Source organism: Myxine glutinosa, chromosome 5 (genome assembly GCF_964187855.1).
Source record: "Myxine glutinosa chromosome 5, kmMyxGlut1.1, whole genome shotgun sequence".
Classification (NCBI taxonomy): Eukaryota; Metazoa; Chordata; class Myxini; order Myxiniformes; family Myxinidae; genus Myxine; species Myxine glutinosa.
In genome coordinates this window covers 31557021-31577110 of record NC_136265.1, presented here as the reverse complement: position 1 = coordinate 31577110, position 20090 = coordinate 31557021, and the positions used below count along the sequence as shown (strand labels likewise).

Here is a 20090-nt window from a genome sequence, read left to right as displayed (position 1 = left end):
TCCAGAGGGAGCGCACCGTATACGCCCCCCTGTATCTGTCCTTGCTGTGCATGTACTGTTATAATTTTCCCAAAATGGGAATTCATTTGTCTCGGGCAGCGAAACACAACGACGTACTCTTTATTTTCTCAAAAGGTACTGCGGGGTATTGTATTTTTCGTCCACGTGCGAAATGCAGACATGACATCTCTCACTCTGAGACACAGGTTGACCGTCGGTCGGACCCATTAGAACGGATTAAACGCGAAACAAGTGACATTCCGACAATGACAAACGTGCACAACCAACATCTATCCCACCGACCCGCACTACACCGAAACAATTGTCATTGTTTCGAAACGATGCGAGTGAGGCTGTGTATAGGGTGTGAATCGCTGGTTGCATCGCGCGTTAAGATTTAATCGGGAATTGATCGATTTCCATCGTATTCGGTGATAGTTGAACTTTGACGAATCAGCTTTCGGGTAAAACACGATTACTGGTTTATTGCATCCGTTTGTGTAACACGAGGGTCATTTTGTGACGCCCATCGAACACGTTCTGCGGACATGGACCGAGACCCCCGAAGCTGCGCCCCCTCTCCGAGCTCTTCGGACTCCAAGTGGGGCTCTGATGGAGGGAACAGGGGGGGTCTGGGAAGAGGTGTAGAGATCTGCGAGTTCAGGATCCTGGACGTTCATAAGTATAACCTTCGTGATGGAGGGGACGATACGGACCAGGAACCACGAGGAGGAGCAGGTACGGGGTTGTTTTGTGACGTACGTGAGGCTGATGATCTGTTGATGATCCGTGCGTGATGCATGACGTACGTGCTGGTATACGAACCAGGCAGACCGAATACTCAATAGCGACCCACGCAGACCCCATAAGGCATAACGACACACGCAGACCCCATAGCGACCCACGCAGACGGCAGACCCCATACCGACATACACCCACACACACACACACACACACACAGTCACACACACACACACACACACACACACACACACACACATACTCACACACACACACACACACACACACACACACACACACACAGACACTCACACACATATATACACACACACACACACACTGACACACACACACACACACACACACACACACACACACACACACACACACACAGACACTCACACACATATACACACACACACACACTGACACACACACACTCACACACACACACACACACACATACACACACGCATGTTGAATCGTAGAGCACATAGAAACAACCATCGGTTGGCAATACAAGTTCAGGCTTTTACGGGGTCCTGATTTGATGGCCTCATGGCCTCGTCCTGCTGGCCTTGTCCTGCTTTGAAGTTCCTTGTGAAGCATTCCATGCGCTGGTTTATTCTGCTGCGATTATGTATGCCCTACTTCAATAACCCGAATATCCTGCTGATGTTGTACTGCAGCTTTATCGTATAAACACAAGATAATATTTAATTATTTACCTCCTTACCTGGCGTAGCATTGAATTCTGTGCAGGTGAATCGGGTCCATTGGCAGGATTTTTCCATGGTGGCGATCCTCACATTTCAAGCTGCATTCGGGTGAAGGAAGAGAAGAATGAAGATTTTGTCTCTCTCGGTGGTGAGCACAGCACTGAGTTCATTGTGTTTCTGAGTTGGTGAAATGGGTTTAATTCACTTTATTTAATTTATTTTGTAACTTCGGGGTTACAGTGATCTCGATGAAGTGATGAATCCATGGTCCGTCTTCCCTCCCCTCCGGTGAATGTTGAGGAATGAGTATTTTCTGATCCATCTTTTATTACCTCCACCACCGAAGATGGATGGAGGTTACGTGATCACCCCTGTCTGTCTGTTTGCCTGTTTGCCTGTCTATTTGTCTGTGAACAAGATATCTCAAAAGGTTGTGGACGGATTCTGGCGAAATTTTGTGGAGAGGTAATATATGTCACAAGGAAGAAATGATTCGATTTTGGTGAAGATCCGGATCCGGCTCCTATAATTTTTCAAGTGATTCTTCACCATTGGGAGATAGGGCCAAAAACGATACATAGCAGGATATCTCAAAAATGGACAGATTTGGACAAAACTTGGTGGACAGATTGTGTGTGTGATGAGGACGAGTCGATTCGATTTTTGTGAAGATTCGAAAATGGATTCGGATACGAGAATTCTTTAATTTGTTAATTAAATATTTTCAGTGATTCTTCACCATTGAGAATGATTCTTCACCACCTGGGCTAGCGGCTAGGGTGTCAGCTTAGGATCCTAGGATCCTGGGTTCGAATCCCGGTCGATTGCTGAATTAACACCAGGGGGGTTGACTCAGCCTGTCATCCTTCCGAGGTCGGCTAATTGAGTACCAGTTCACTGGTAAATCCCTGCTTGTCGTTAAAGGCGGGAAAAAGGGTTGGCGTCAGGAAGGGCATCCGGCCGTAAAACATTGCTTCAAAAAGGGGACCGAAAAACAACAACAACCACGGTTCCCGAAAAAGGCCAACCCCCGCTTGCGGGGAAAAATGGCCTCTAAAGGTGGTTTTTTTTTTTTTTTTCTTCACCATTGAGAGATCGTGCGAAAACCGATATATAACATGATATTTAAAAAAGTTATGGACGAGTTATGACTAAACCTGGTGGACGAGTTGGTAAGGTGACAAGAACAAGCCGATTCGATTTTGGTTCAGGTCCGAATCCATATCCGGCTTATCAGTTCAGTGGGATACAAAACATAAAATGTTCAGCCTGGCGGAGGTTTGTGCCCTCCCGAGTGCCGTTCTAATTCTTCCTCATACAATCTCTGATGGTAGAGAGCTTTGACACAGCTGATTGAGTTACACCAGAGTATATTGCTTTACTGTAAGACTGGTAATATGGTTTGTCTACATTGTGTCCCAGGTATGTGTTAATGAGAATTGTTTGCTACTCCTAAAGGCATTATAAAAAAAAAAAAAAACCACCTTTAGAGGCCATTTTCCCCCGCAAAGTTGTTGGCCTTTTTCGGGCACCGTGGTTGTTGTTGTTTTTCGGTCCCCTTTTTGAAGCAATGTTTTACAGCCGGATGCCCTTCCTGACGCCAACCCTTTTTGCCGCCTTTAACGACAAACAGGCATTGTACTCCTAAAGGCATTGTTAGACAAAATTTATTCTGGAATAATGCTTCCGGCGACTTCGTCAACGGAGGCATAAAAATATACCTTTTTATTTTGATTATCAGGACTGTTGAAGATGCAGTGTCGGTGACTTTGTAAAAACAGGTTTTGTTTCTCTGCAGATTCTACAGTGGTGGTGAAGGTGGAACCTGATCCTACAGATGATTCTCCCTCACAAGGTATCTTTATAATTTTGGGAGTGCTCATGGCGTTGACTTAGCGGTTAGGGTGCCGGCTTGGGATCCTAGGATCCTGGGTTCGAATCCCGGTCGTTCGCTGAATTAACGCCAGGGGGGTTGACTCAGCCTGTCATCCTTCCGAGGTCGGCTAATTGAGTACCAGCTTGCTGGGATGAATTATCACGGTGTGTACCCCGGTTTAGAATAGGTACACCGTATCCCTGCGCATTGTAAGAGGCGACTAAGGGTTGGCGCCAGGAATGGCATCCGGCCATAAAAACATTGCCTCGAACAGGGAACCATGATTGTCATGGGGCCCGCAAGGGTAACCCCTGCTCTAGCGGGGAAAATGGCCTTAAAACGATCATTCATTCATTCATTCATGACAAAAATAGCAAGATGTCGGCGTGCCGTCTTTGTCAACCCTCTGCCATCTCGCTGAGGTCTTAATCCACCATGTTTTGGCCTGTCTACAATGCCTTGACCTGGAACAGACCACAACGGTTTCTGTACGATTAAGCGCTCAAAGTTTCATTCACATCATAGAATGCCTTATCTTCAACCTACGAATCGCTGTATACATCGCTTTTGTCGGTGCTATCATTTTCAAATTAAGAGCTTGGAGCGATTTCAGGCATTATGCGATTCGACTCTTTCCTACTCCTCTGAACTCCCAAGGCTAATCGTGACAAAACTTGATAGGATCACATTTTAGGTCATATCTCGATTGTCGAAGAGATGAACTTATGAAATGGGTCGCGATGTCCAGATGTCTGTCCATCCGTCAACTGTTTTGCTATTTTAGCTTCTCCTTCCTTATCGTTCAGCTGATTGCTCTGAAACTTAACGCATGAATACAAGACAGTAGCTCGCACAATCACTTGGGCTTCGACTTTTCGACTTTATATTATTATATTATTGGTGGTCGCGGGGGGGGGGGGGTATTTTTCGAATCTGGACCATGGGGGCCAGTTATGCAGGGGTTTACCCTTCCTCCCCCCCCCCCCCCTCTCAATTTGGATCCCTACTCATCCCTTATTTACCAACCAATTGCGCTGACACCTGTTACAGCCCACCTACTCGATGGCCAGCAGGACCGCTCGGTCTTCGATGTTTCAATTTCGTATCAGAGGAGCTCCCAGTAGGGTCTCCCCAAATCAGCAGTGGTCCGAATTGCTACCTCAAAAGATGACCGTCAGCCCACTCAGGGCTTTTTTTTTTTTTCCTTTTACCACGATGCACCTCACTGAAGATTTTAAACAGTTATTTTCTCACAATTCATAACTTATAAAATATGAAAACACACGAGCCTCTACCTGTCGCCATCTCCGAGGGTAGATTCACATATACAATGCTTTGTATGAAGCCCAATTATTTTTGGATTTCAACCCAGATATATATATATATATATATAACTGGTCAAATGGTGAGCTCTAATCGTCAAATATGGTATCAATTGTGAATTGTCACAAAAAGATTGTGAAAAATAAGTGTCAATTAGGACGATACAACAATTGGTAAGATCAGTGAAGGAGTCACGTGACTTCTCAAATGTGCTAATCGCTAATCATTCAGAAATCGAAAATAGTACAAACGCAACCTATAAATCAATTTAAAGGTAATTCAACTGCTCATCCAACGACTTAACTGTGAAGGGTGAAAGAAGAGTTTATAGGAACAAAAGCTTACCACCATAGCTAACCTTTCCATATGTACACCTTGCCAAATTTTAAAAGAAGCTATTTTGATCTGTATACATGTTCTGGCCCTTGAGCTTCATGGAAAAAACATTCAATATTGTCCATGAGATGTACGTTAGATCATGGGCAACGCCGGGTAGCTTTGTGGGAGGGAAAGGGTGAAGGTGGGAGGAGGGAGGGGAAGGGGTGGAGTCGGAGAAGAGAGGGAAAGAAAGGGGTTCACCCTCCCTGTCTCTGTCCCACACTCCCCTTCTTCTCTCTCTCCCCCCTCTCCTCATATTCCGGTCAGCAAAGTGACGGTTGGCATTTGCTTGTCCAAAATAGTTGTGCAAGTTGAACATTATGATACTGGATGATTGCAATTATTTCATTGGTTGTGTTGAGTATGGTTTAAGACTCGCTTTATATTGTTACAGAATATAATGCAGAGGTGATGGTGAAACCTGAGCATGTGGACAACGGTTTCTTTCAAGGTAACTCCATCAGTGTTGCCAAAAACCTCCTGTGTTGCAAATACTGGAAAACATGTTTCATTCAAATTGATGCAAACAAACAATAACTCGGAAACGCATCCTGACAACGTGAGCCGTCCATGTTGAGATGAGGTTGATCAAAAGAGTTGCTCTATTTGGAATTGGAACATCGGTGTCGGTGGTGGTTTTGTGAACATTGCTCCGGCTGAGGCCTTTTCCAGTGAGATCAACTGCCAATCGCATGGAAGAGGTGTTGAAAGCCCACACTATATGGCCTCTGAAATCGATCCCCTGATGAAAAGAAAAACGAAAAAAAAAATTGTTAAAGTGTTTAATGCCCTCAAAGTTCTGTTGGGATAGTATGTTCCAATTTGTTGTCGGCTGCCCTCATTGCTTCTGGTATCTGTCACCAAGTCTTGTCTTGATGCTTCAACATGAACAACCTGCAGAAGCCACGCCACATGGTTTTTTCACTGGGATTCACCTCAAATGAACATAACAGTAAATATGGTGATGTTTATGGAATGTTTTTTAATTTATTTATTTATTATTTGCATTGATCTCAAGCTCATTGTTGAGATTGTTCACAAATTACATGCAGAAGTTAGATATTGGTCGACATGACTGTGTTTTGTCATGGGAATCTACCCGAACCATTCTGATAACTTGAGGAAGTACAGTTCTACCTTGCTTAACACGACTGGAGGACTGGAGCAGTCGGAGCTGCGGCAATTGTTGTTGTTATTAATATTTGTACGTATTTTATGTTTTTGTTCATATTAACTGATCAAAATGTTATTATAATAAAATAATTGTTTTTATTTATATATTATGTGTTTACTATCTATTATTATCATTATTATTATTATTATTATTATTCGCGATCAGGAACGCATCCTGAGTGCTAAGTGAGGTATTACTATATGGTTTGTGTAGCCTTTGTCTAACAGCAGCCTTTTCTTGTAGAGGCCATTGCACTTCCGTTCCCTTTGCCATGATGCTCAACCTAATTAACTCGTACATGTGAAAGTGCAGGTTTCACAGAACTTGACCTTCTATATCAATCTGTTTGATATACCTGGTGTTGGCCTAATGGTTAGGGCGGCGGGCTTGGGATCCTAAGGTCCTGAGTTCGAATCCCATTGGAATTAACGCCAGGTGGGGTTGACTCAGCCTGTCATCCTTCCGAGGTCGGTAAAATGAGTACCAGATAACTGGTTATAGAGAGGTATTGCATCAGCGGCAGGCGCGCACACTGAAAATGATGCAACCAGCAGCAGGGTGGCTGCACACGAACCACCTTCTGTTCTGCACCCAATCTGTTTGATTGGCATTTGGGTGTAACCCGACCTCCCTTCCCTTTCCAATAACCCGACCTCCCTTCCCTTTCTGACCTCCCTTCCCTTAGTCTGACCTTTCTTTGCTGTTTTCTGCTGGTTCAACACACCAACCTAATAATATAACATTGTTTAGGTGAAATTCCTCCAGTGGAGATAGGGTGGCTTCCCGATTTCACTTCCTTCATTTCTCAAGGGACTTTGGATGGCATTCTTGTGAAGCAAGAGCCTTGTCAGACTTCTCTTCCTGCAGACGGTGAGTACAGCATTGAAGTAGTAACTGTTGGACAGGCTCAATAAATTATTTGAAAAATGAAATGCTTTGCAAAACCATCAATGTGTTCTGCTTGTTTGTGTCCTTAAAAGACTAATTGTGTGAGTGGAGCTGTACAGATTTGTGTACAGTTAGCTTGGTGCCTGGTTAGTTAGTTAGTTAGTTAGCCTGGTGTTGGCTTAGCGGTTAGTGTGCTGGCTTGGGATCCTCGGATCCTGGGTTCGAATCCCGGTCGATCGCTGAATTAACGCCAGGGGGGTTGACTCAGCCTGTCATCCTTCCGAGGTCGGCAAATTGAGTACCAGCTTGCTGGGATGAATGATCACGGTGTGTACCCCGGTTTAGAATAGGTACACCGTATCCCTGCAGATCGTAAGAGGCGACCAAGGGTTGGCGTCAGGAAGGGCATCCGGCCATAAAAACATTGCCTCAAACAGGGAACCATGATTGTCATGGGGCCCATAAGGCTAACCCCCGCTCTAGTGGGGGAAAATGGCCTTAAAACGATCATTCATATTTAATTAGCTTGCTGAACATCTACCAAATGAAACAGAATGTCAGTTTGTGTGTTTGTACAGATGTCTGCCCCCCCCCCGCCCCACCCCCGCTTCATAAGGGTAGGGTTTAAAGGGCAATCTTTTAACATGAATGTGTGTTCACTACGGTCTATTTTTCGAGGATAAAACTAACTCCAACTCGAAAAACATTTTCCATAATAGGGTAATTATGTGGAATTGTAGACGGTGGCTCACAAATCAATCCTCAAGGGCGGTGTACAAAAGTATTTTTTTTAATAACAATAAATACACGGTGCAGGGAGGTGAAATTCATTGCATGTGATATACAATGCGTGCAGTATAACGAGTGTTGGTTTATGTCCGTAGGTTGTCTTGTAAATAAAGAAGATATAAGTACACCTGACACAAGGTCAAGGCTTCAGACGTTGGCACACTCGAGGCTGCACCGTCTACTAGTTTAGAATGATGCACATCTGTGGAGATCCGTATGAAAACAAAATACACCCTCACATCGCAATTGCAACTTGAGTGAATTTTCCAATAATTTATGTGTAGGTAGACATGTATGACCTGTGGAAATTCATAATTGGACTTAATGTATGGTTCTTTTCATATTTTATTTATTAAATCTGCACCAAAGCAGAGTTGGTGGTGTAATGGTTAAGAGTGTAAGTTACGCTCCGAGTCTGGGAGATTAGTGGTTCGAACCCCTACCGAGTCATACCAAAGACTTTATAAGACTTTTCGCTCTTTCACGAGCCTCGATCTTGTATACAAAAAAAAACAAAAAAAAAAAAACAACTTTATAAATGCTGTATGCTGCTTCTTTGCTTGACGCAAAGCAATTAAGAGGATAGAGCACGAACAAACCTTACGGATTGGCATGTCATTGTGGGAGTGGTGGGAAATGGGAATGCAGGGGGAAGAGCGGTGAAATCTCCTCCGAAAGCTGTCCCACTAATTGCAAAGAGGGAAGCACCGCATGTTCTGAGAAGCTCCTTTCCTCAAGGTGAACGGCTGTGTTTGACTGAAGTCAAGTCCTGTGCTGTCTGTCTCAGTCGTATGTGCGCGTGCACGACAATTCTTCTCAGAACCTTAGAAACTGTACAAAAAGCCAGACAAGACACAGCCTCCTCAATCAAAATTAATGTGGCATTTATAAAAGGCAATTCCTGTTTATGGTTGTTGTTGTTGTTGTTGTTGACGTCATTTTACCTTTAGCTTAATGTGCCTTTGGCTTGGTGTCGAGTAGAGTCTGATTTCCATTTACAACCTTTAATGCACATAACTTGTGGCTTTAGATTTGTTTATTAAATGTGGGGAAGACTGACCTTGAACAACAAGACAACAAATAACAACAGGCATTTTAAGGCCATTTTCCCTGCAAGAGCGGGGGTTAGCCTTGCGGTCCCCATGACAATCTTCTCCATTTTGCCCTATTTTTTGCATCTCTCCTTGTTAACCCCCTTCCCGCATTTCTTCTTCCATCACCTTTAGCCGAGTCTTTCTCGGTCTTCCCCGTCCTCTACTTCCTTCTACATTCATTTCCATCACTCTTCTCAACCAGTCACTTTCATCCTTCCTCAACACATGACCAAACCATCTCAACCTGTTTCTCTTCACAACATCCATCACAGGCTCTATTCCCATCATCTTTCGCAATTCATCATTTGTTTTCCTCTCTCTCAACGATACTCCACACATCCACCGAACCATTAGCATTTCACCCTTTCCATCCTTCTTTGCTGCTCTACGTTCATTACCCATGTCTCGCTCCCATAAATCATAACACTTCTCACACATGCAGCATACACCTTTCCCTTCAGCTTCAACGACACTCCCCTCCTCGTCAGCACGCCACTCAGTTCCTGAAACTTCTTCCATGCACATCTCTCACTAGCAACCGTTGCCGAGTCTAATCCACCTTCTCCATTCAGCATGTCTCCTCGGTAACAAAATGTTTTCACACCTTCCACCTTCACACCGTCTCCAAGATCCAACTCAACATTTCCTCCATCTGCAGCTCCCTCTGTGCACACCTTACACTTGAATGTAGCTGCCACACTGGTTAATGACCCTCTCAGACCACTACATTTTTGATGAACCCACTCAGCGCACATTGTATATTGAATGGAGTTCACTTCGACACCCTTTCTGCACACAGCACACGGCCTCTTCCCAGTTCTTTCCACCTTACCACACGCTTTACCACTTGCCATCACCTTCGTCTTTCCGATATTCACCTTCAGACCTTTTGTCTCCATACATTCCTTCCACTTGTTCATCTTCTCCTTCAGTCCATCCATACTTTCCGCAATCAACACCAGATCATCTGCATACAACATAGTCTAGTAGGAAGACTAGGTCCCCCTGCACCCCCCGGAGATATACTTCTAATCAGTGTTTCTAGATTGGAAAAAATGTGTAGAAAATGACTAGCTATGGCCCCAAGCTGAAAAAATGTCCCACATACCATTTTTATGCAAATTACTGCTGCCATTATCAAAAAAAGACTAGGTCCCCCTGCACCCCCCGGAGATATACTTCTAATCAGTGTTTCTAGATTGGAAAAAATGTGTAGAAAATGACTAGCTATGGCCCCAAGCTGAAAAAATGTCCCACATACCATTTTTATGCAAATTACTGCTGCCATTATCAAAAAAACGATTTTTGACATATCTCAGCCAATATTGCAGATAATTGAAAAATGAAGGTGTCTAGACCCATGTTTTGAAGGGCATAGATCATGATAGAACTTGTCCTTATCCATCCTTGCTCCTCATAAGGTTTTGGCTTTTCGATGATAGGTTGATCGGCTCTTTTGTACAATGCTACGCGGTGGTTCACACGCTGGATGTGCGGCTTCAGGGCAGACTGGCATGGAGGAAGGCGAGCCAGATCAACCTTGGACTTGGATGTGAGGGTCTTGTCCTCTCCCACCATTTTTCGTAGCAGCTTGGCACGGACAATGTCCACTGATGACTCGCGACTCTGGCCGTACATCACACAGGTGAATTTTTCTAACTGCCTCTCCACCTCAGGGTTGGCATCCCAGTTGTCACCCAGTTCACCGAATGCCCTGTGAAACCTGGGATTCTTCTCCAGCTTTTTCAAGGGCCCGACTTTTCCCTTCCCTTTGAAGGCACTGGTGCAGTCTTCTCCGCTGAACACATAGTACCCCAGGAGAGTGGCACAGTAGTCCTCTCCCAGGGATTCTGCCAGCTCAGAGACGTTGACAAGTTGGCGATGCTTCCCTGACCCTGTATCCAGGTACACCGTCAGCTTGATGTTGTGGGCATGGTGGAGCAGGATCAGGAGGATGTCTGTGTCCGGTGTTCTGACTACAGCGTTCTTGTATCCGATGGTAGCAGCATGATGGAGGTACAGAACCACCCTGGTATCAGTCTCTTCCTGGTTGCTGTAGATCGTGGGGAGTTCACGTACCTCGACCTGAAACACAAAAAGGCACCGCATTTCAATCACCAGTCACTGCCAGTTTCAGTATATCTCCGGGGGGTGCAGGGGGACCTAGTCTTTTTTTGATAATGGCAGCAGTAATTTGCATAAAAATGGTATGTGGGACATTTTTTCAGCTTGGGGCCATAGCTAGTCATTTTCTACACATTTTTTCCAATCTAGAAACACTGATTAGAAGTATATCTCCGGGGGGTGCAGGGGGACCTAGTCTTTTTTTGATAATGGCAGCAGTAATTTGCATAAAAATGGTATGTGGGACATTTTTTCAGCTTGGGGCCATAGCTAGTCATTTTCTACACATTTTTTCCAATCTAGAAACACTGATTAGAAGTATATCTCCGGGGGGTGCAGGGGGACCTAGTCTTCCTACTAGACTAACAACTCCCACGGTAAACCCTCCTTTACGGTCTGAGCCAGCACCTCCATCACAGCTACAAATAGTAGTGGACTTACAGCTGTGCACGCTCTCTCGTACATTGCCATCACCACTCTGATCAACCATTCCTCCACTCATAACTTCCTCAATGCCCATGTCACAACTTCACATGGAACCCTATCGAATGCTATCTCCAGATCAACAGACCCAAGAAACAACTTCTTCCTCTTCTCCATGTACTTCTCCTGCAACTGCCTTATTATAAAAAGTGCGTCTGTCGTTCCTCTTCCTGGCATAAGGCATAAATCCAAACTGCATTTCGTCGATCTTCACTTTCTTCCTTATCCTCCTCTCCAACACCCTTTCCAATACCTTCATTCCATGCTCCAATAACTTTATCACTCGATATGAGCCACAGTCCAGAGGGTCACCTTTCCTCTTGTATAGAGGGACGAGGGTACTCAGTTCCCAATCCACTGGAATGCGGCCTTCTTTCACCACCAGATTACAGATCTCTGTCATTCTCTTCACACCCCAAGTTCCTGCTGCCTTCAACATATCTCCCACAACTCCCATCGGCCCTCCCGCTTTTCTACTCTTCATTGCTTTTATTGCTTCCTCAACTTCCTTCTCGGTTATCTTCTCTGGGTTACTCTCTAATCTCTGGGTCCTAAAACTGGGTTACTCTCTATGTTGCCATCCCATTCATTCTCTGCATTCAACAGCATTTCCATATATCTCTTCCATATTCCTTTAATTCCATCTGGGTCCACAACGATTTGTCCCACTTCATCCTTCAAGCAACTCACCCCCATCACATCACACCTCTGTTTCGCTATCTGCTTTGCAAGCCTGAATACCGCTCTGACCCTCTTCCGAATTCAAGCGTTCTCCGAACATTTTCCTCGGTGCCTCCTGCGCCTTTGCTACCTCTTTCTTTGCAGCCTTCTTGGATGCCTTATAACTTTCATGCTCTGCCTCTTCTGCCCCCGTACTCTTTGACTTCTGCCACTCCTTGAACTTCTTCCTCTTCTCGTCAATCCTCTTTCCAACTTCATCATCCCACCACCATGGTTCCGAGTGCCACGGTGGTCCTTTTGTCCATCCACATACCTCACCAACAGCTCCCAACAGACTATCTTTCATTGACATCCAACCACTTTCAAGCTCAACCACATCATCCTCTACCATACTGAGCCTCTCTTTTAATGCCTCCCTCACTGTCACCTCTTTCAACCTCCACACCTTCATTCTCGGTTGGTATTTCACCCGCCGAGCTCTCCTCGATTATTTTGAACACTTAAAACTGACCTTCAAACTTGACTTAAAACTTAAAATATACTGACCTTGAAGACTTAAAAGCTAATGGATTTGTTGGAGATATTTACAGAGAGACAAGAGAAGTCTGATTGAAATAACTATTCAAGCTGTTTGCAGTCTTTTCACAGCAAAGTTATTTATTTTAAAGGGAAGCATGTGGAAGAAAATAATCTTCGAGAGAAATTGTCAGAACAAAAACTAGGGTTATTTTGAAGAAGACGGGCTATTTGAGTGCATCGACTCCAAAAAGGCCTTCACGGCTTGATTTTACCTAAAAATGCATGAGAAGGTTCCAAAAGGTTAACATCCATGGAAGTGTGTCTGTTTGCGACAATGTTTGCAAACGACTGTCTTTAGAAACCTTCTCATCTGAAGGATCATGAGATGATTCTCACCGGCAAAGAAAACCACACAGGTGCTCCATTTGTGGCCGATCCTTCGTCGCTCGGTGCAAACAAAGAAGTCAAGTGATGGTCAACCTAAACAGGAACCAATGTTAGAATGGCGCTCGGTAGAGAGCATTCATCTGCCAAGCTGAACAGTTTACGTTTTGTATCCCACTGAGAGGTCGGATCTGCATCTGGACCTTAAACAAAACGGAATCGGCTTGTTCTTGTCACCTACCCAATTGATCCAGCAAGTTTTGTCTGAATCCATCCACGACCGTTTGAGATATCATTGTATCGAGCATGTTTGGCCCTAATTACTCAATGGTGAAGAATCACTTTTAAAAATTCAAGTATCCAGATTCAGATCTTTGCCAGAATTGAATCAATTCCTCCTTGTCATACGCCCAACCTGGCCACCAAATTCCGTCCGAATCCGTCAACCTTTTGAGATATCCTGTTCACATACAGACAAATAGGGGTGAAAACATAACCTCCGTCCACCTTCAGTGTAGGTGGGCGAAGCGATGGATGGGCACGGCTGTTTGATCTGAAAAAGCACGAGAAAATTGCCGGGTGTGAAGCTTCATAAGCCGAAGAGCTTTCGTACACTTCACATCTTATGGGACATTAGATTATTTGTGCTGGCAAAAAGCCACACAGACGTTCCATTTGTCAGAAGGTCTTATTAAATTCGTCCCATCGGACAAAGCATGAGAAAATTCACAGTCATGAGGAGTCTTGTGAGTTTTATGTTTGTGTGAAAGGATTTTAGAATTCTTCTGATGTGAAGAAACATCATACTATTCCTATCCTCCATTGTATTTGCATCTTCTATCATACATTCCTTGGTACTCCATATCATTCCTTGGCACAACTGAACTCCTAACCACTGACAAGGCTTTCATCCACAGCTTCATGGTGTACTGCTCTACCCTCCGGGATGGCTCCCCTGCTTCACATCGAGCTCAGCTCGATGCCGTGGAAACTAAGGCCTTCAAGATCATTGGAATCTCCTGTGATGAAGCTGAGTCTTTGGGCCTATCACTTTCCCATCTCAGACAGGTCGGTGGTCTCTCTGTCTTCTACCGTCTCCTTTCTGATATGCTCTTTCAGTGCTTTATACCCACCCAGGTTTCCGCAGGGCACACACAGACCACCATCAACTCCTTTCTGGTAAAACTCCCAAAATCCAGGATCACTGCTCACCTCCACTCATTCATTCCTCTCTTTTCCCACCTGTGGAACCAACTTCGGCATTCTCATCAATCTCATTCTTCCCTTCAAGTCTCCAAGGCAACTGTTCACCACCCTCTAAGATAATCCCCATTAAAAACCATGATCCTTTCTACCTCTGTTAACCTCCACCCCCAAGCCCATTTCCTTCCAAATTTCCAGTTTTTCCTTCCTGAGAGTTTTCTTTTGTATCTATCCTGTGCACCTCATCCATCATCTTGCCTACATCGGGCATCCTCTCTTGCCCCCCATTCCTTCTCACACCCATTGTTTGCCCAAGTCTGCCACTATCTTGGCCTTCAAACTCTGCTGTTGTTGTTTTCTCCCTCTGTCAACTGTTCCTTTTATCTTGTCTTGTCCCTATCCGTTCGGTGTATTCGTACTAATTATTCCGCGAGCCTCGACTATGCGTACAAAAAACGACTATCACACGTTTTATTCTTGCCGAGTCATTTGATTTCTGAAGTGCACGCTGATTAAAAAATAATACAACTTTTATTTCTCACTATCATAATCTGTTATTTACATGGATAAAGAGATTTTTTAAATGCAATTTTTGAGGAGTTTCTTTTTACATGATGAGCAAAGGACTTTATTTGGAAAAATATTTCTTCGATTGGTGTGATGCATGGTTTTTTTCTCATCCTGAAGAACCAGACCACATTTTGATGGCATGAAATGCCAAAAAGTGTCTGATTGATAAATGTTAGTGGGAGAATTTATCTGTAAATTTCATTCCGCTCTGCACTTTCTAATGCACACAAGAAAGTGTAATTGTCAATGGAAATATTGAGGGTTACTGATTAAATATGAAAAAGAAAGAGCAATGCTGTGTGCGCTAAAACCTTTTATTATTTATTATCATTACAGAAGGACGAGCGAAGCATGTTGAAAAGTGGTTGTCTTCTACCAACAACGTTATTTCGAAATACAACACGAGGAGCAAGGGTAGCTTTCAAAATTCATGTGAAGAGAACAATTCCAACCACCATCCTGGCCGAAAGAGTCAGTTCAAGTGCCACGTTTGTAAAAAGGTGTTCCCGCATTATTCCCAGCTAACGGCCCACAAGGTGGTTCACGGAGATGTGAAACGTTACAAGTGTCGAGTTTGTAAAAAGGCCTTTGCACTTTCATCGCAACTGGACAAGCACGAGATTGCTCACGCAGGTAAGAAGCCGTACGAGTGCTCGGTTTGCCAAAAGGCCTACTTAAGTTCAACATATCTGAAAGTGCACCAGCAGGTTCACACCGGAGAAACGTCGAACAAATGCTGTGTTTGTGAAAAGACCTTCTCCTCGAAATATTATTTGAAGACTCACCAGAAGATTCATTCGGAGAAAGAGAAAACATTTGGTTGCTGTGTTTGCAAAAAGGTCTTCGGGAGTTTTTCGTACCTGTGGAAGCACGAGATGGTTTGCACTGTTAGAAACACGCTCAATTGTTCTATTTGTAACGAGACCATCTCCTCTCCATCTTACCTGCAGGAGCACGAGATGGTTTGCACTGGTATAAAGACGTTCAGTTGTTCTATTTGTAACGAGACCTTCACCTGTTCATCTTACCTGCAGAGGCATGTGGAAATTTGCAGGGGTGAAAAGTCGTTCAGTTGTTCTTTTTGTAAGAAGACCTTCTTCAGTTCATCCTACATGCAGCAGCATGAGGTAATCTGCAGAAGCGAAAATAAATTCACTTGCTCTTTTTGTAACAAGGACTTCGCAACTTCATCTTACCTGCAGAAGCACGAGGTAATTTGCTGTGGCAAAAAGACAATCCGTTGCTGCGTTTGTAAAAGGAGCTTCTCGAGCTTCTCTTACCTGCAGAAGCATAAAGAGACTCACACTAGTGGGAACCTTTTTGACGTCTCCATTTGTAAAAATGGCTTCTCAAGTTCATCTAACCCAAAAGAGGATGAGGTGATTCGTCCTGGTAAGAAAACTGTAAATTGCTCCTTTTGTAAAAAGAAGCACAGGAAAGGTTGCACAGGTGAAAAGACATTCCGTTGCTATATTTGTAAAATGGTCTTCTCGAGTTTATTTCACCTGCAAAACCATAAGATTGATCACATGAGCAAAAATGCTTTTGATTCCTCCTCTTGTGAAAAGACCTTCTCAGGTTCATGTGATCTGAAGAATGATGAGGTAGTTCACGCCGATGAGGAGACTTTCAATTGCTCCTTTGATAAAATTGCCTCGAACGTGTCTCAGCTGAATGTAGATGAAATGATTCCCACTGATGAGAAGACTCTCCATTCCCCCTTTTGGGAAAAGGCCTCAAGTTCGTTCATCTTATCTGAAGAAAGATGAGGTGGTTCACACTTGTGAGAAGACTTTCAATTGCTCCTTTGATAAAAAAAAAAAAAAAAGCCTCAAATGTGTGTCATCTACATTCAGATGAAATGATTCCCACTGACGATAAGACTTTTGGATTGCTCTGTTTGTAAAAAGCCCTTCCTGAGTTCAGTCTACCTGGAGAAAGATACGATTCGCAACGGCGAGAAGACTTCCGATTGCTCCATTTGTGCAAGCTTCTCAAGGTCATCTTTCCTGAAGAATCACAAGATGATCAACGCCGGAGTGAAGACTTTCAAATGCTGTATTTGTAAAAAGACCTCATCGAGTTCATCGTACCAAAATATAAATGAACTTGATGTCGGTGAGAAGAAACTCAATTGCATTGTGTGAAAATAATTTCCCGACTTCGTCATTTCACGCGAAGATGCACGAAGTGATTCACGAGCACAAGAAAACATTTGATAGTTCTATTTGTAAAAATACTTTCACTTCTTCCTCTTCTCAGAATAAGGAGTAGATTGTAACACCAGTGAGAAGACATTGAATTGCTTTGCTTGTCAAAAGACTCTTTGGAAATAAAACGAACTGGAACAGCACTCTATGATGTCAGGACGTCCACTGATATGACTCCGCCCACATTATTACATCATTATAATACCTGTACCAAGTTTGTTGAAATCCATTCAGCTGTTCTCAAGTTATTGCATTTTTACCTGACATGACCTCTGACCTTTGATCTCGACCCCAAAATCTAATTGGTTCAGGTTTACATCATTATACACACCTGTACCAAGTTTGAATTAGATCACTTCAGCCATTCACAAGTTATCGCAGTAACAGGATTTTTACCTAACATGACCTCTGACCTTTGGCCTTCGACCTAATGATCCCAAAATCTAATCGGTTCATGTTTACCTCATTATACATACCTGCACCAAGTTTGAATTAGATCACTTTAGCTGTTCTCAAGTTATCGCGGTAACAGGATTTTGACCGAACATGACCTTTGACCTTTTGCCTTCGACCTCATGACCCCAAAATCGAATCAGTTCATGTTTACCTCATTATACATACCTGCACCAAGTTTGAATTAGATCACTTCAGCCATTCACAAGTTATCGTGGTAACAGGATTTTTTACCTAACATGACCTCTGACCTTTTGCCTTCGACCTCATGACCCCAAAATCTCAGTTCATGTTTACCTCATTATGCATACCTGCACCAAGTTTGAATTAGATCACTTCAGCTGTTCTCAAGTTATCGCGGTAACAGGATTTTTACCTAACATGACCTCTGACCTTTTGCCTTCGACCTCATGACCCCAAAATCTCAGTTCATGTTTACCTCATTATACATACCTGCACCAAGTTTGAATTAGATAACTTCAGCTGTTCTCAAGTTATCACGGTAACAGGATTTTTACCGAACATGACCTTTGACCTTTTGCCTTCGACCTCATGACCCCAAAATCGAATCAGTTCATGTTTACCTCGTTATACATACCTGCACCAAGTTTGAATTTGATCACTTCAGCTGTTCTCAAGTTATCGCGGTAACAAAAACTGCGAGTGGACGGTGAGTGCACTTGTGTCACATGTACTTCAAACTAGACCAGGTGGGGCAGGTAACTTATGACATCACTGGAGATCGATAAATGAGCCAGCTTGTTTCTTCTTTTTCGTTTTAAACCTGCAATCCAACGGGGACGTTGCAGTTCTGAAACGGATGACTACCTGAAGATTGCAGTTCAAGTCCTCAGCAGGATCAACATCAACATGTATCGTTGACAACACAAGACAAAGAGCCACACTAATGTTGTTTTGTTTGATGCAAATATTTTTTTACATTCTTATTGATCTAAAGATATGTGATTCGCACAGGTTTTCCTTGCTGTCTTGGAAGTTGGGATTCGGAAAGATGTCTTCGGTATCTGATCATATTTGAAGTTGCATTAAAAGGTTCATGTCGATCTGATCGATCACCGAGTTGAAGTATTCTTTGATTCTTGTGAAACTAAACCGTCACAATCTTTGGTGAAAACAAAGACAGAAAGACAAATAATAATTATTTATTTTTTCTTAAAACAAGTAAATAATGATGTTGCTGCAGCCTCAGGTCGTCCCAGTTCCCCGGTCGGAAAAGATTTGATTGGTCGAGATGACATAATACGCCGGGATGTATCCAAGTACCGCGAAACGGAACGGTTTTGAAAGTACCAAAAAGGTGATTTGTGTCCTACAGTGGTAAAGTATATAATTCAATTGAAATAAAGTAACGATTTTAATGTTTGTAAAAAATAAATAAATGAAACAAATTCGGAGGTTCACCGCCGTCGCCTTATACACCTCCTTTCTTATTTAACGCTTGACACATTAGGTTTTCATGCATGTTGTTTGGGTCCTTTATAACGTCCTTAAAAGGGTTTTCTGTTTGGAATGATTTTCAATTTTGTTTAAGTGAAGAGCAGGGCTCTTGCTTGAGACGGACGAAGTGACGGGCAAGACACAAACTCGTCCGAGAAGATGTTTATTGTAAAAACCAACTCGGGAACTCTCTAAAAAGCCCGTTTATCGGGCTGCATATATATCACAACCAGAAAGCACAACCGAAACCGAAAGCCACGCCTCTCAGGCGAGGCGCACTTTGGTGGTCACGTGACCGACAGGTGCAAAGGATTATAACCGCACGCGCGGCATGCTTTGGTGGTCACGTGACCGGCCACCCCGGCGCCGTGGTTTGCCCGCCGGTTACGTCACCGGCTGGAGCAAGGAGATTCTGTTGTTGGTCTCGCTTGGGGGACCCATGGGTCGCTACAGCTTGACACATTAGGTTTTCATGCATGTTGTTTGGGTCCTTTATAACGTCCTTAAAAGGGTTTCCTGTTTGGAATGATTTTCAATTTTGTTTAACTGCCAGACATGTAGAGAAAGAGTACAAATATTGTCTCACCCCTTTCTGCAGGCTTCGCGTACACAGGAGAGCTACCTGTGCCAGCTACCTGTGCCTCTCCTGCTGCCTGTACCAGATTGATAAATGTTCCTTGTACTGTTTCAACCTTTACAGAATCTTCTTTGTACTACAAGTAGTTGCGAATTCCATGTGGACGATTCGGCTGGCTACAGGTGTGATGCAGGCGGAGGCCATTCGGACCATCATGCCTCTGCCACAACAACAACAACAGACCAAATTACAAGACCAGACCGAAGTCTAAATATATATATATACAATATTCCTGGGGTGTATATACAGAGTTTGTTTAAATCGAGTCCACTCTTTTTCATCCATGGAATTAAACAATACAGTACTTCAAAAATGTACATAATAATGTAAACCAACTATGGAATACAATATTTATTAATAACGTTTGGTTTGAATCTATTTTTACT

The 20090-nt window shown here is 43.5% G+C and overlaps 1 protein-coding gene across 5 annotated transcripts; it reads left to right on the top strand.

The window, feature by feature from the left end:
- Positions 1–436: 436 nt before the first annotated feature.
- LOC137427748 (uncharacterized) lies at positions 437–20060 on the top strand. 5 transcript variants are annotated; one of them, XM_068117456.2, is made up of 7 exons: positions 441–738; positions 1504–1608; positions 3259–3315; positions 5432–5488; positions 6962–7081; positions 15283–15579; positions 19666–20060. In XM_068117456.2, the coding sequence occupies exons 1-7, from the start codon at positions 549–551 to the stop codon at positions 19788–19790; spliced, it is 951 nt and encodes a 316-aa protein (XP_067973557.1). In that variant the 5' UTR covers positions 441–548; the 3' UTR covers positions 19791–20060. The 5 variants fall into 5 exon arrangements, with proteins under 5 accessions (XP_067973555.2, XP_067973554.2, XP_067973557.1 ...); XM_068117457.2 differs by lacking the exon at positions 19666–20060 and adding an exon at positions 18419–18689 and having other exon boundaries at positions 443–738; XM_068117453.2 differs by lacking the exon at positions 19666–20060 and having other exon boundaries at positions 439–738; positions 15283–18689.
- Positions 20061–20090: the final 30 nt, after the last annotated feature.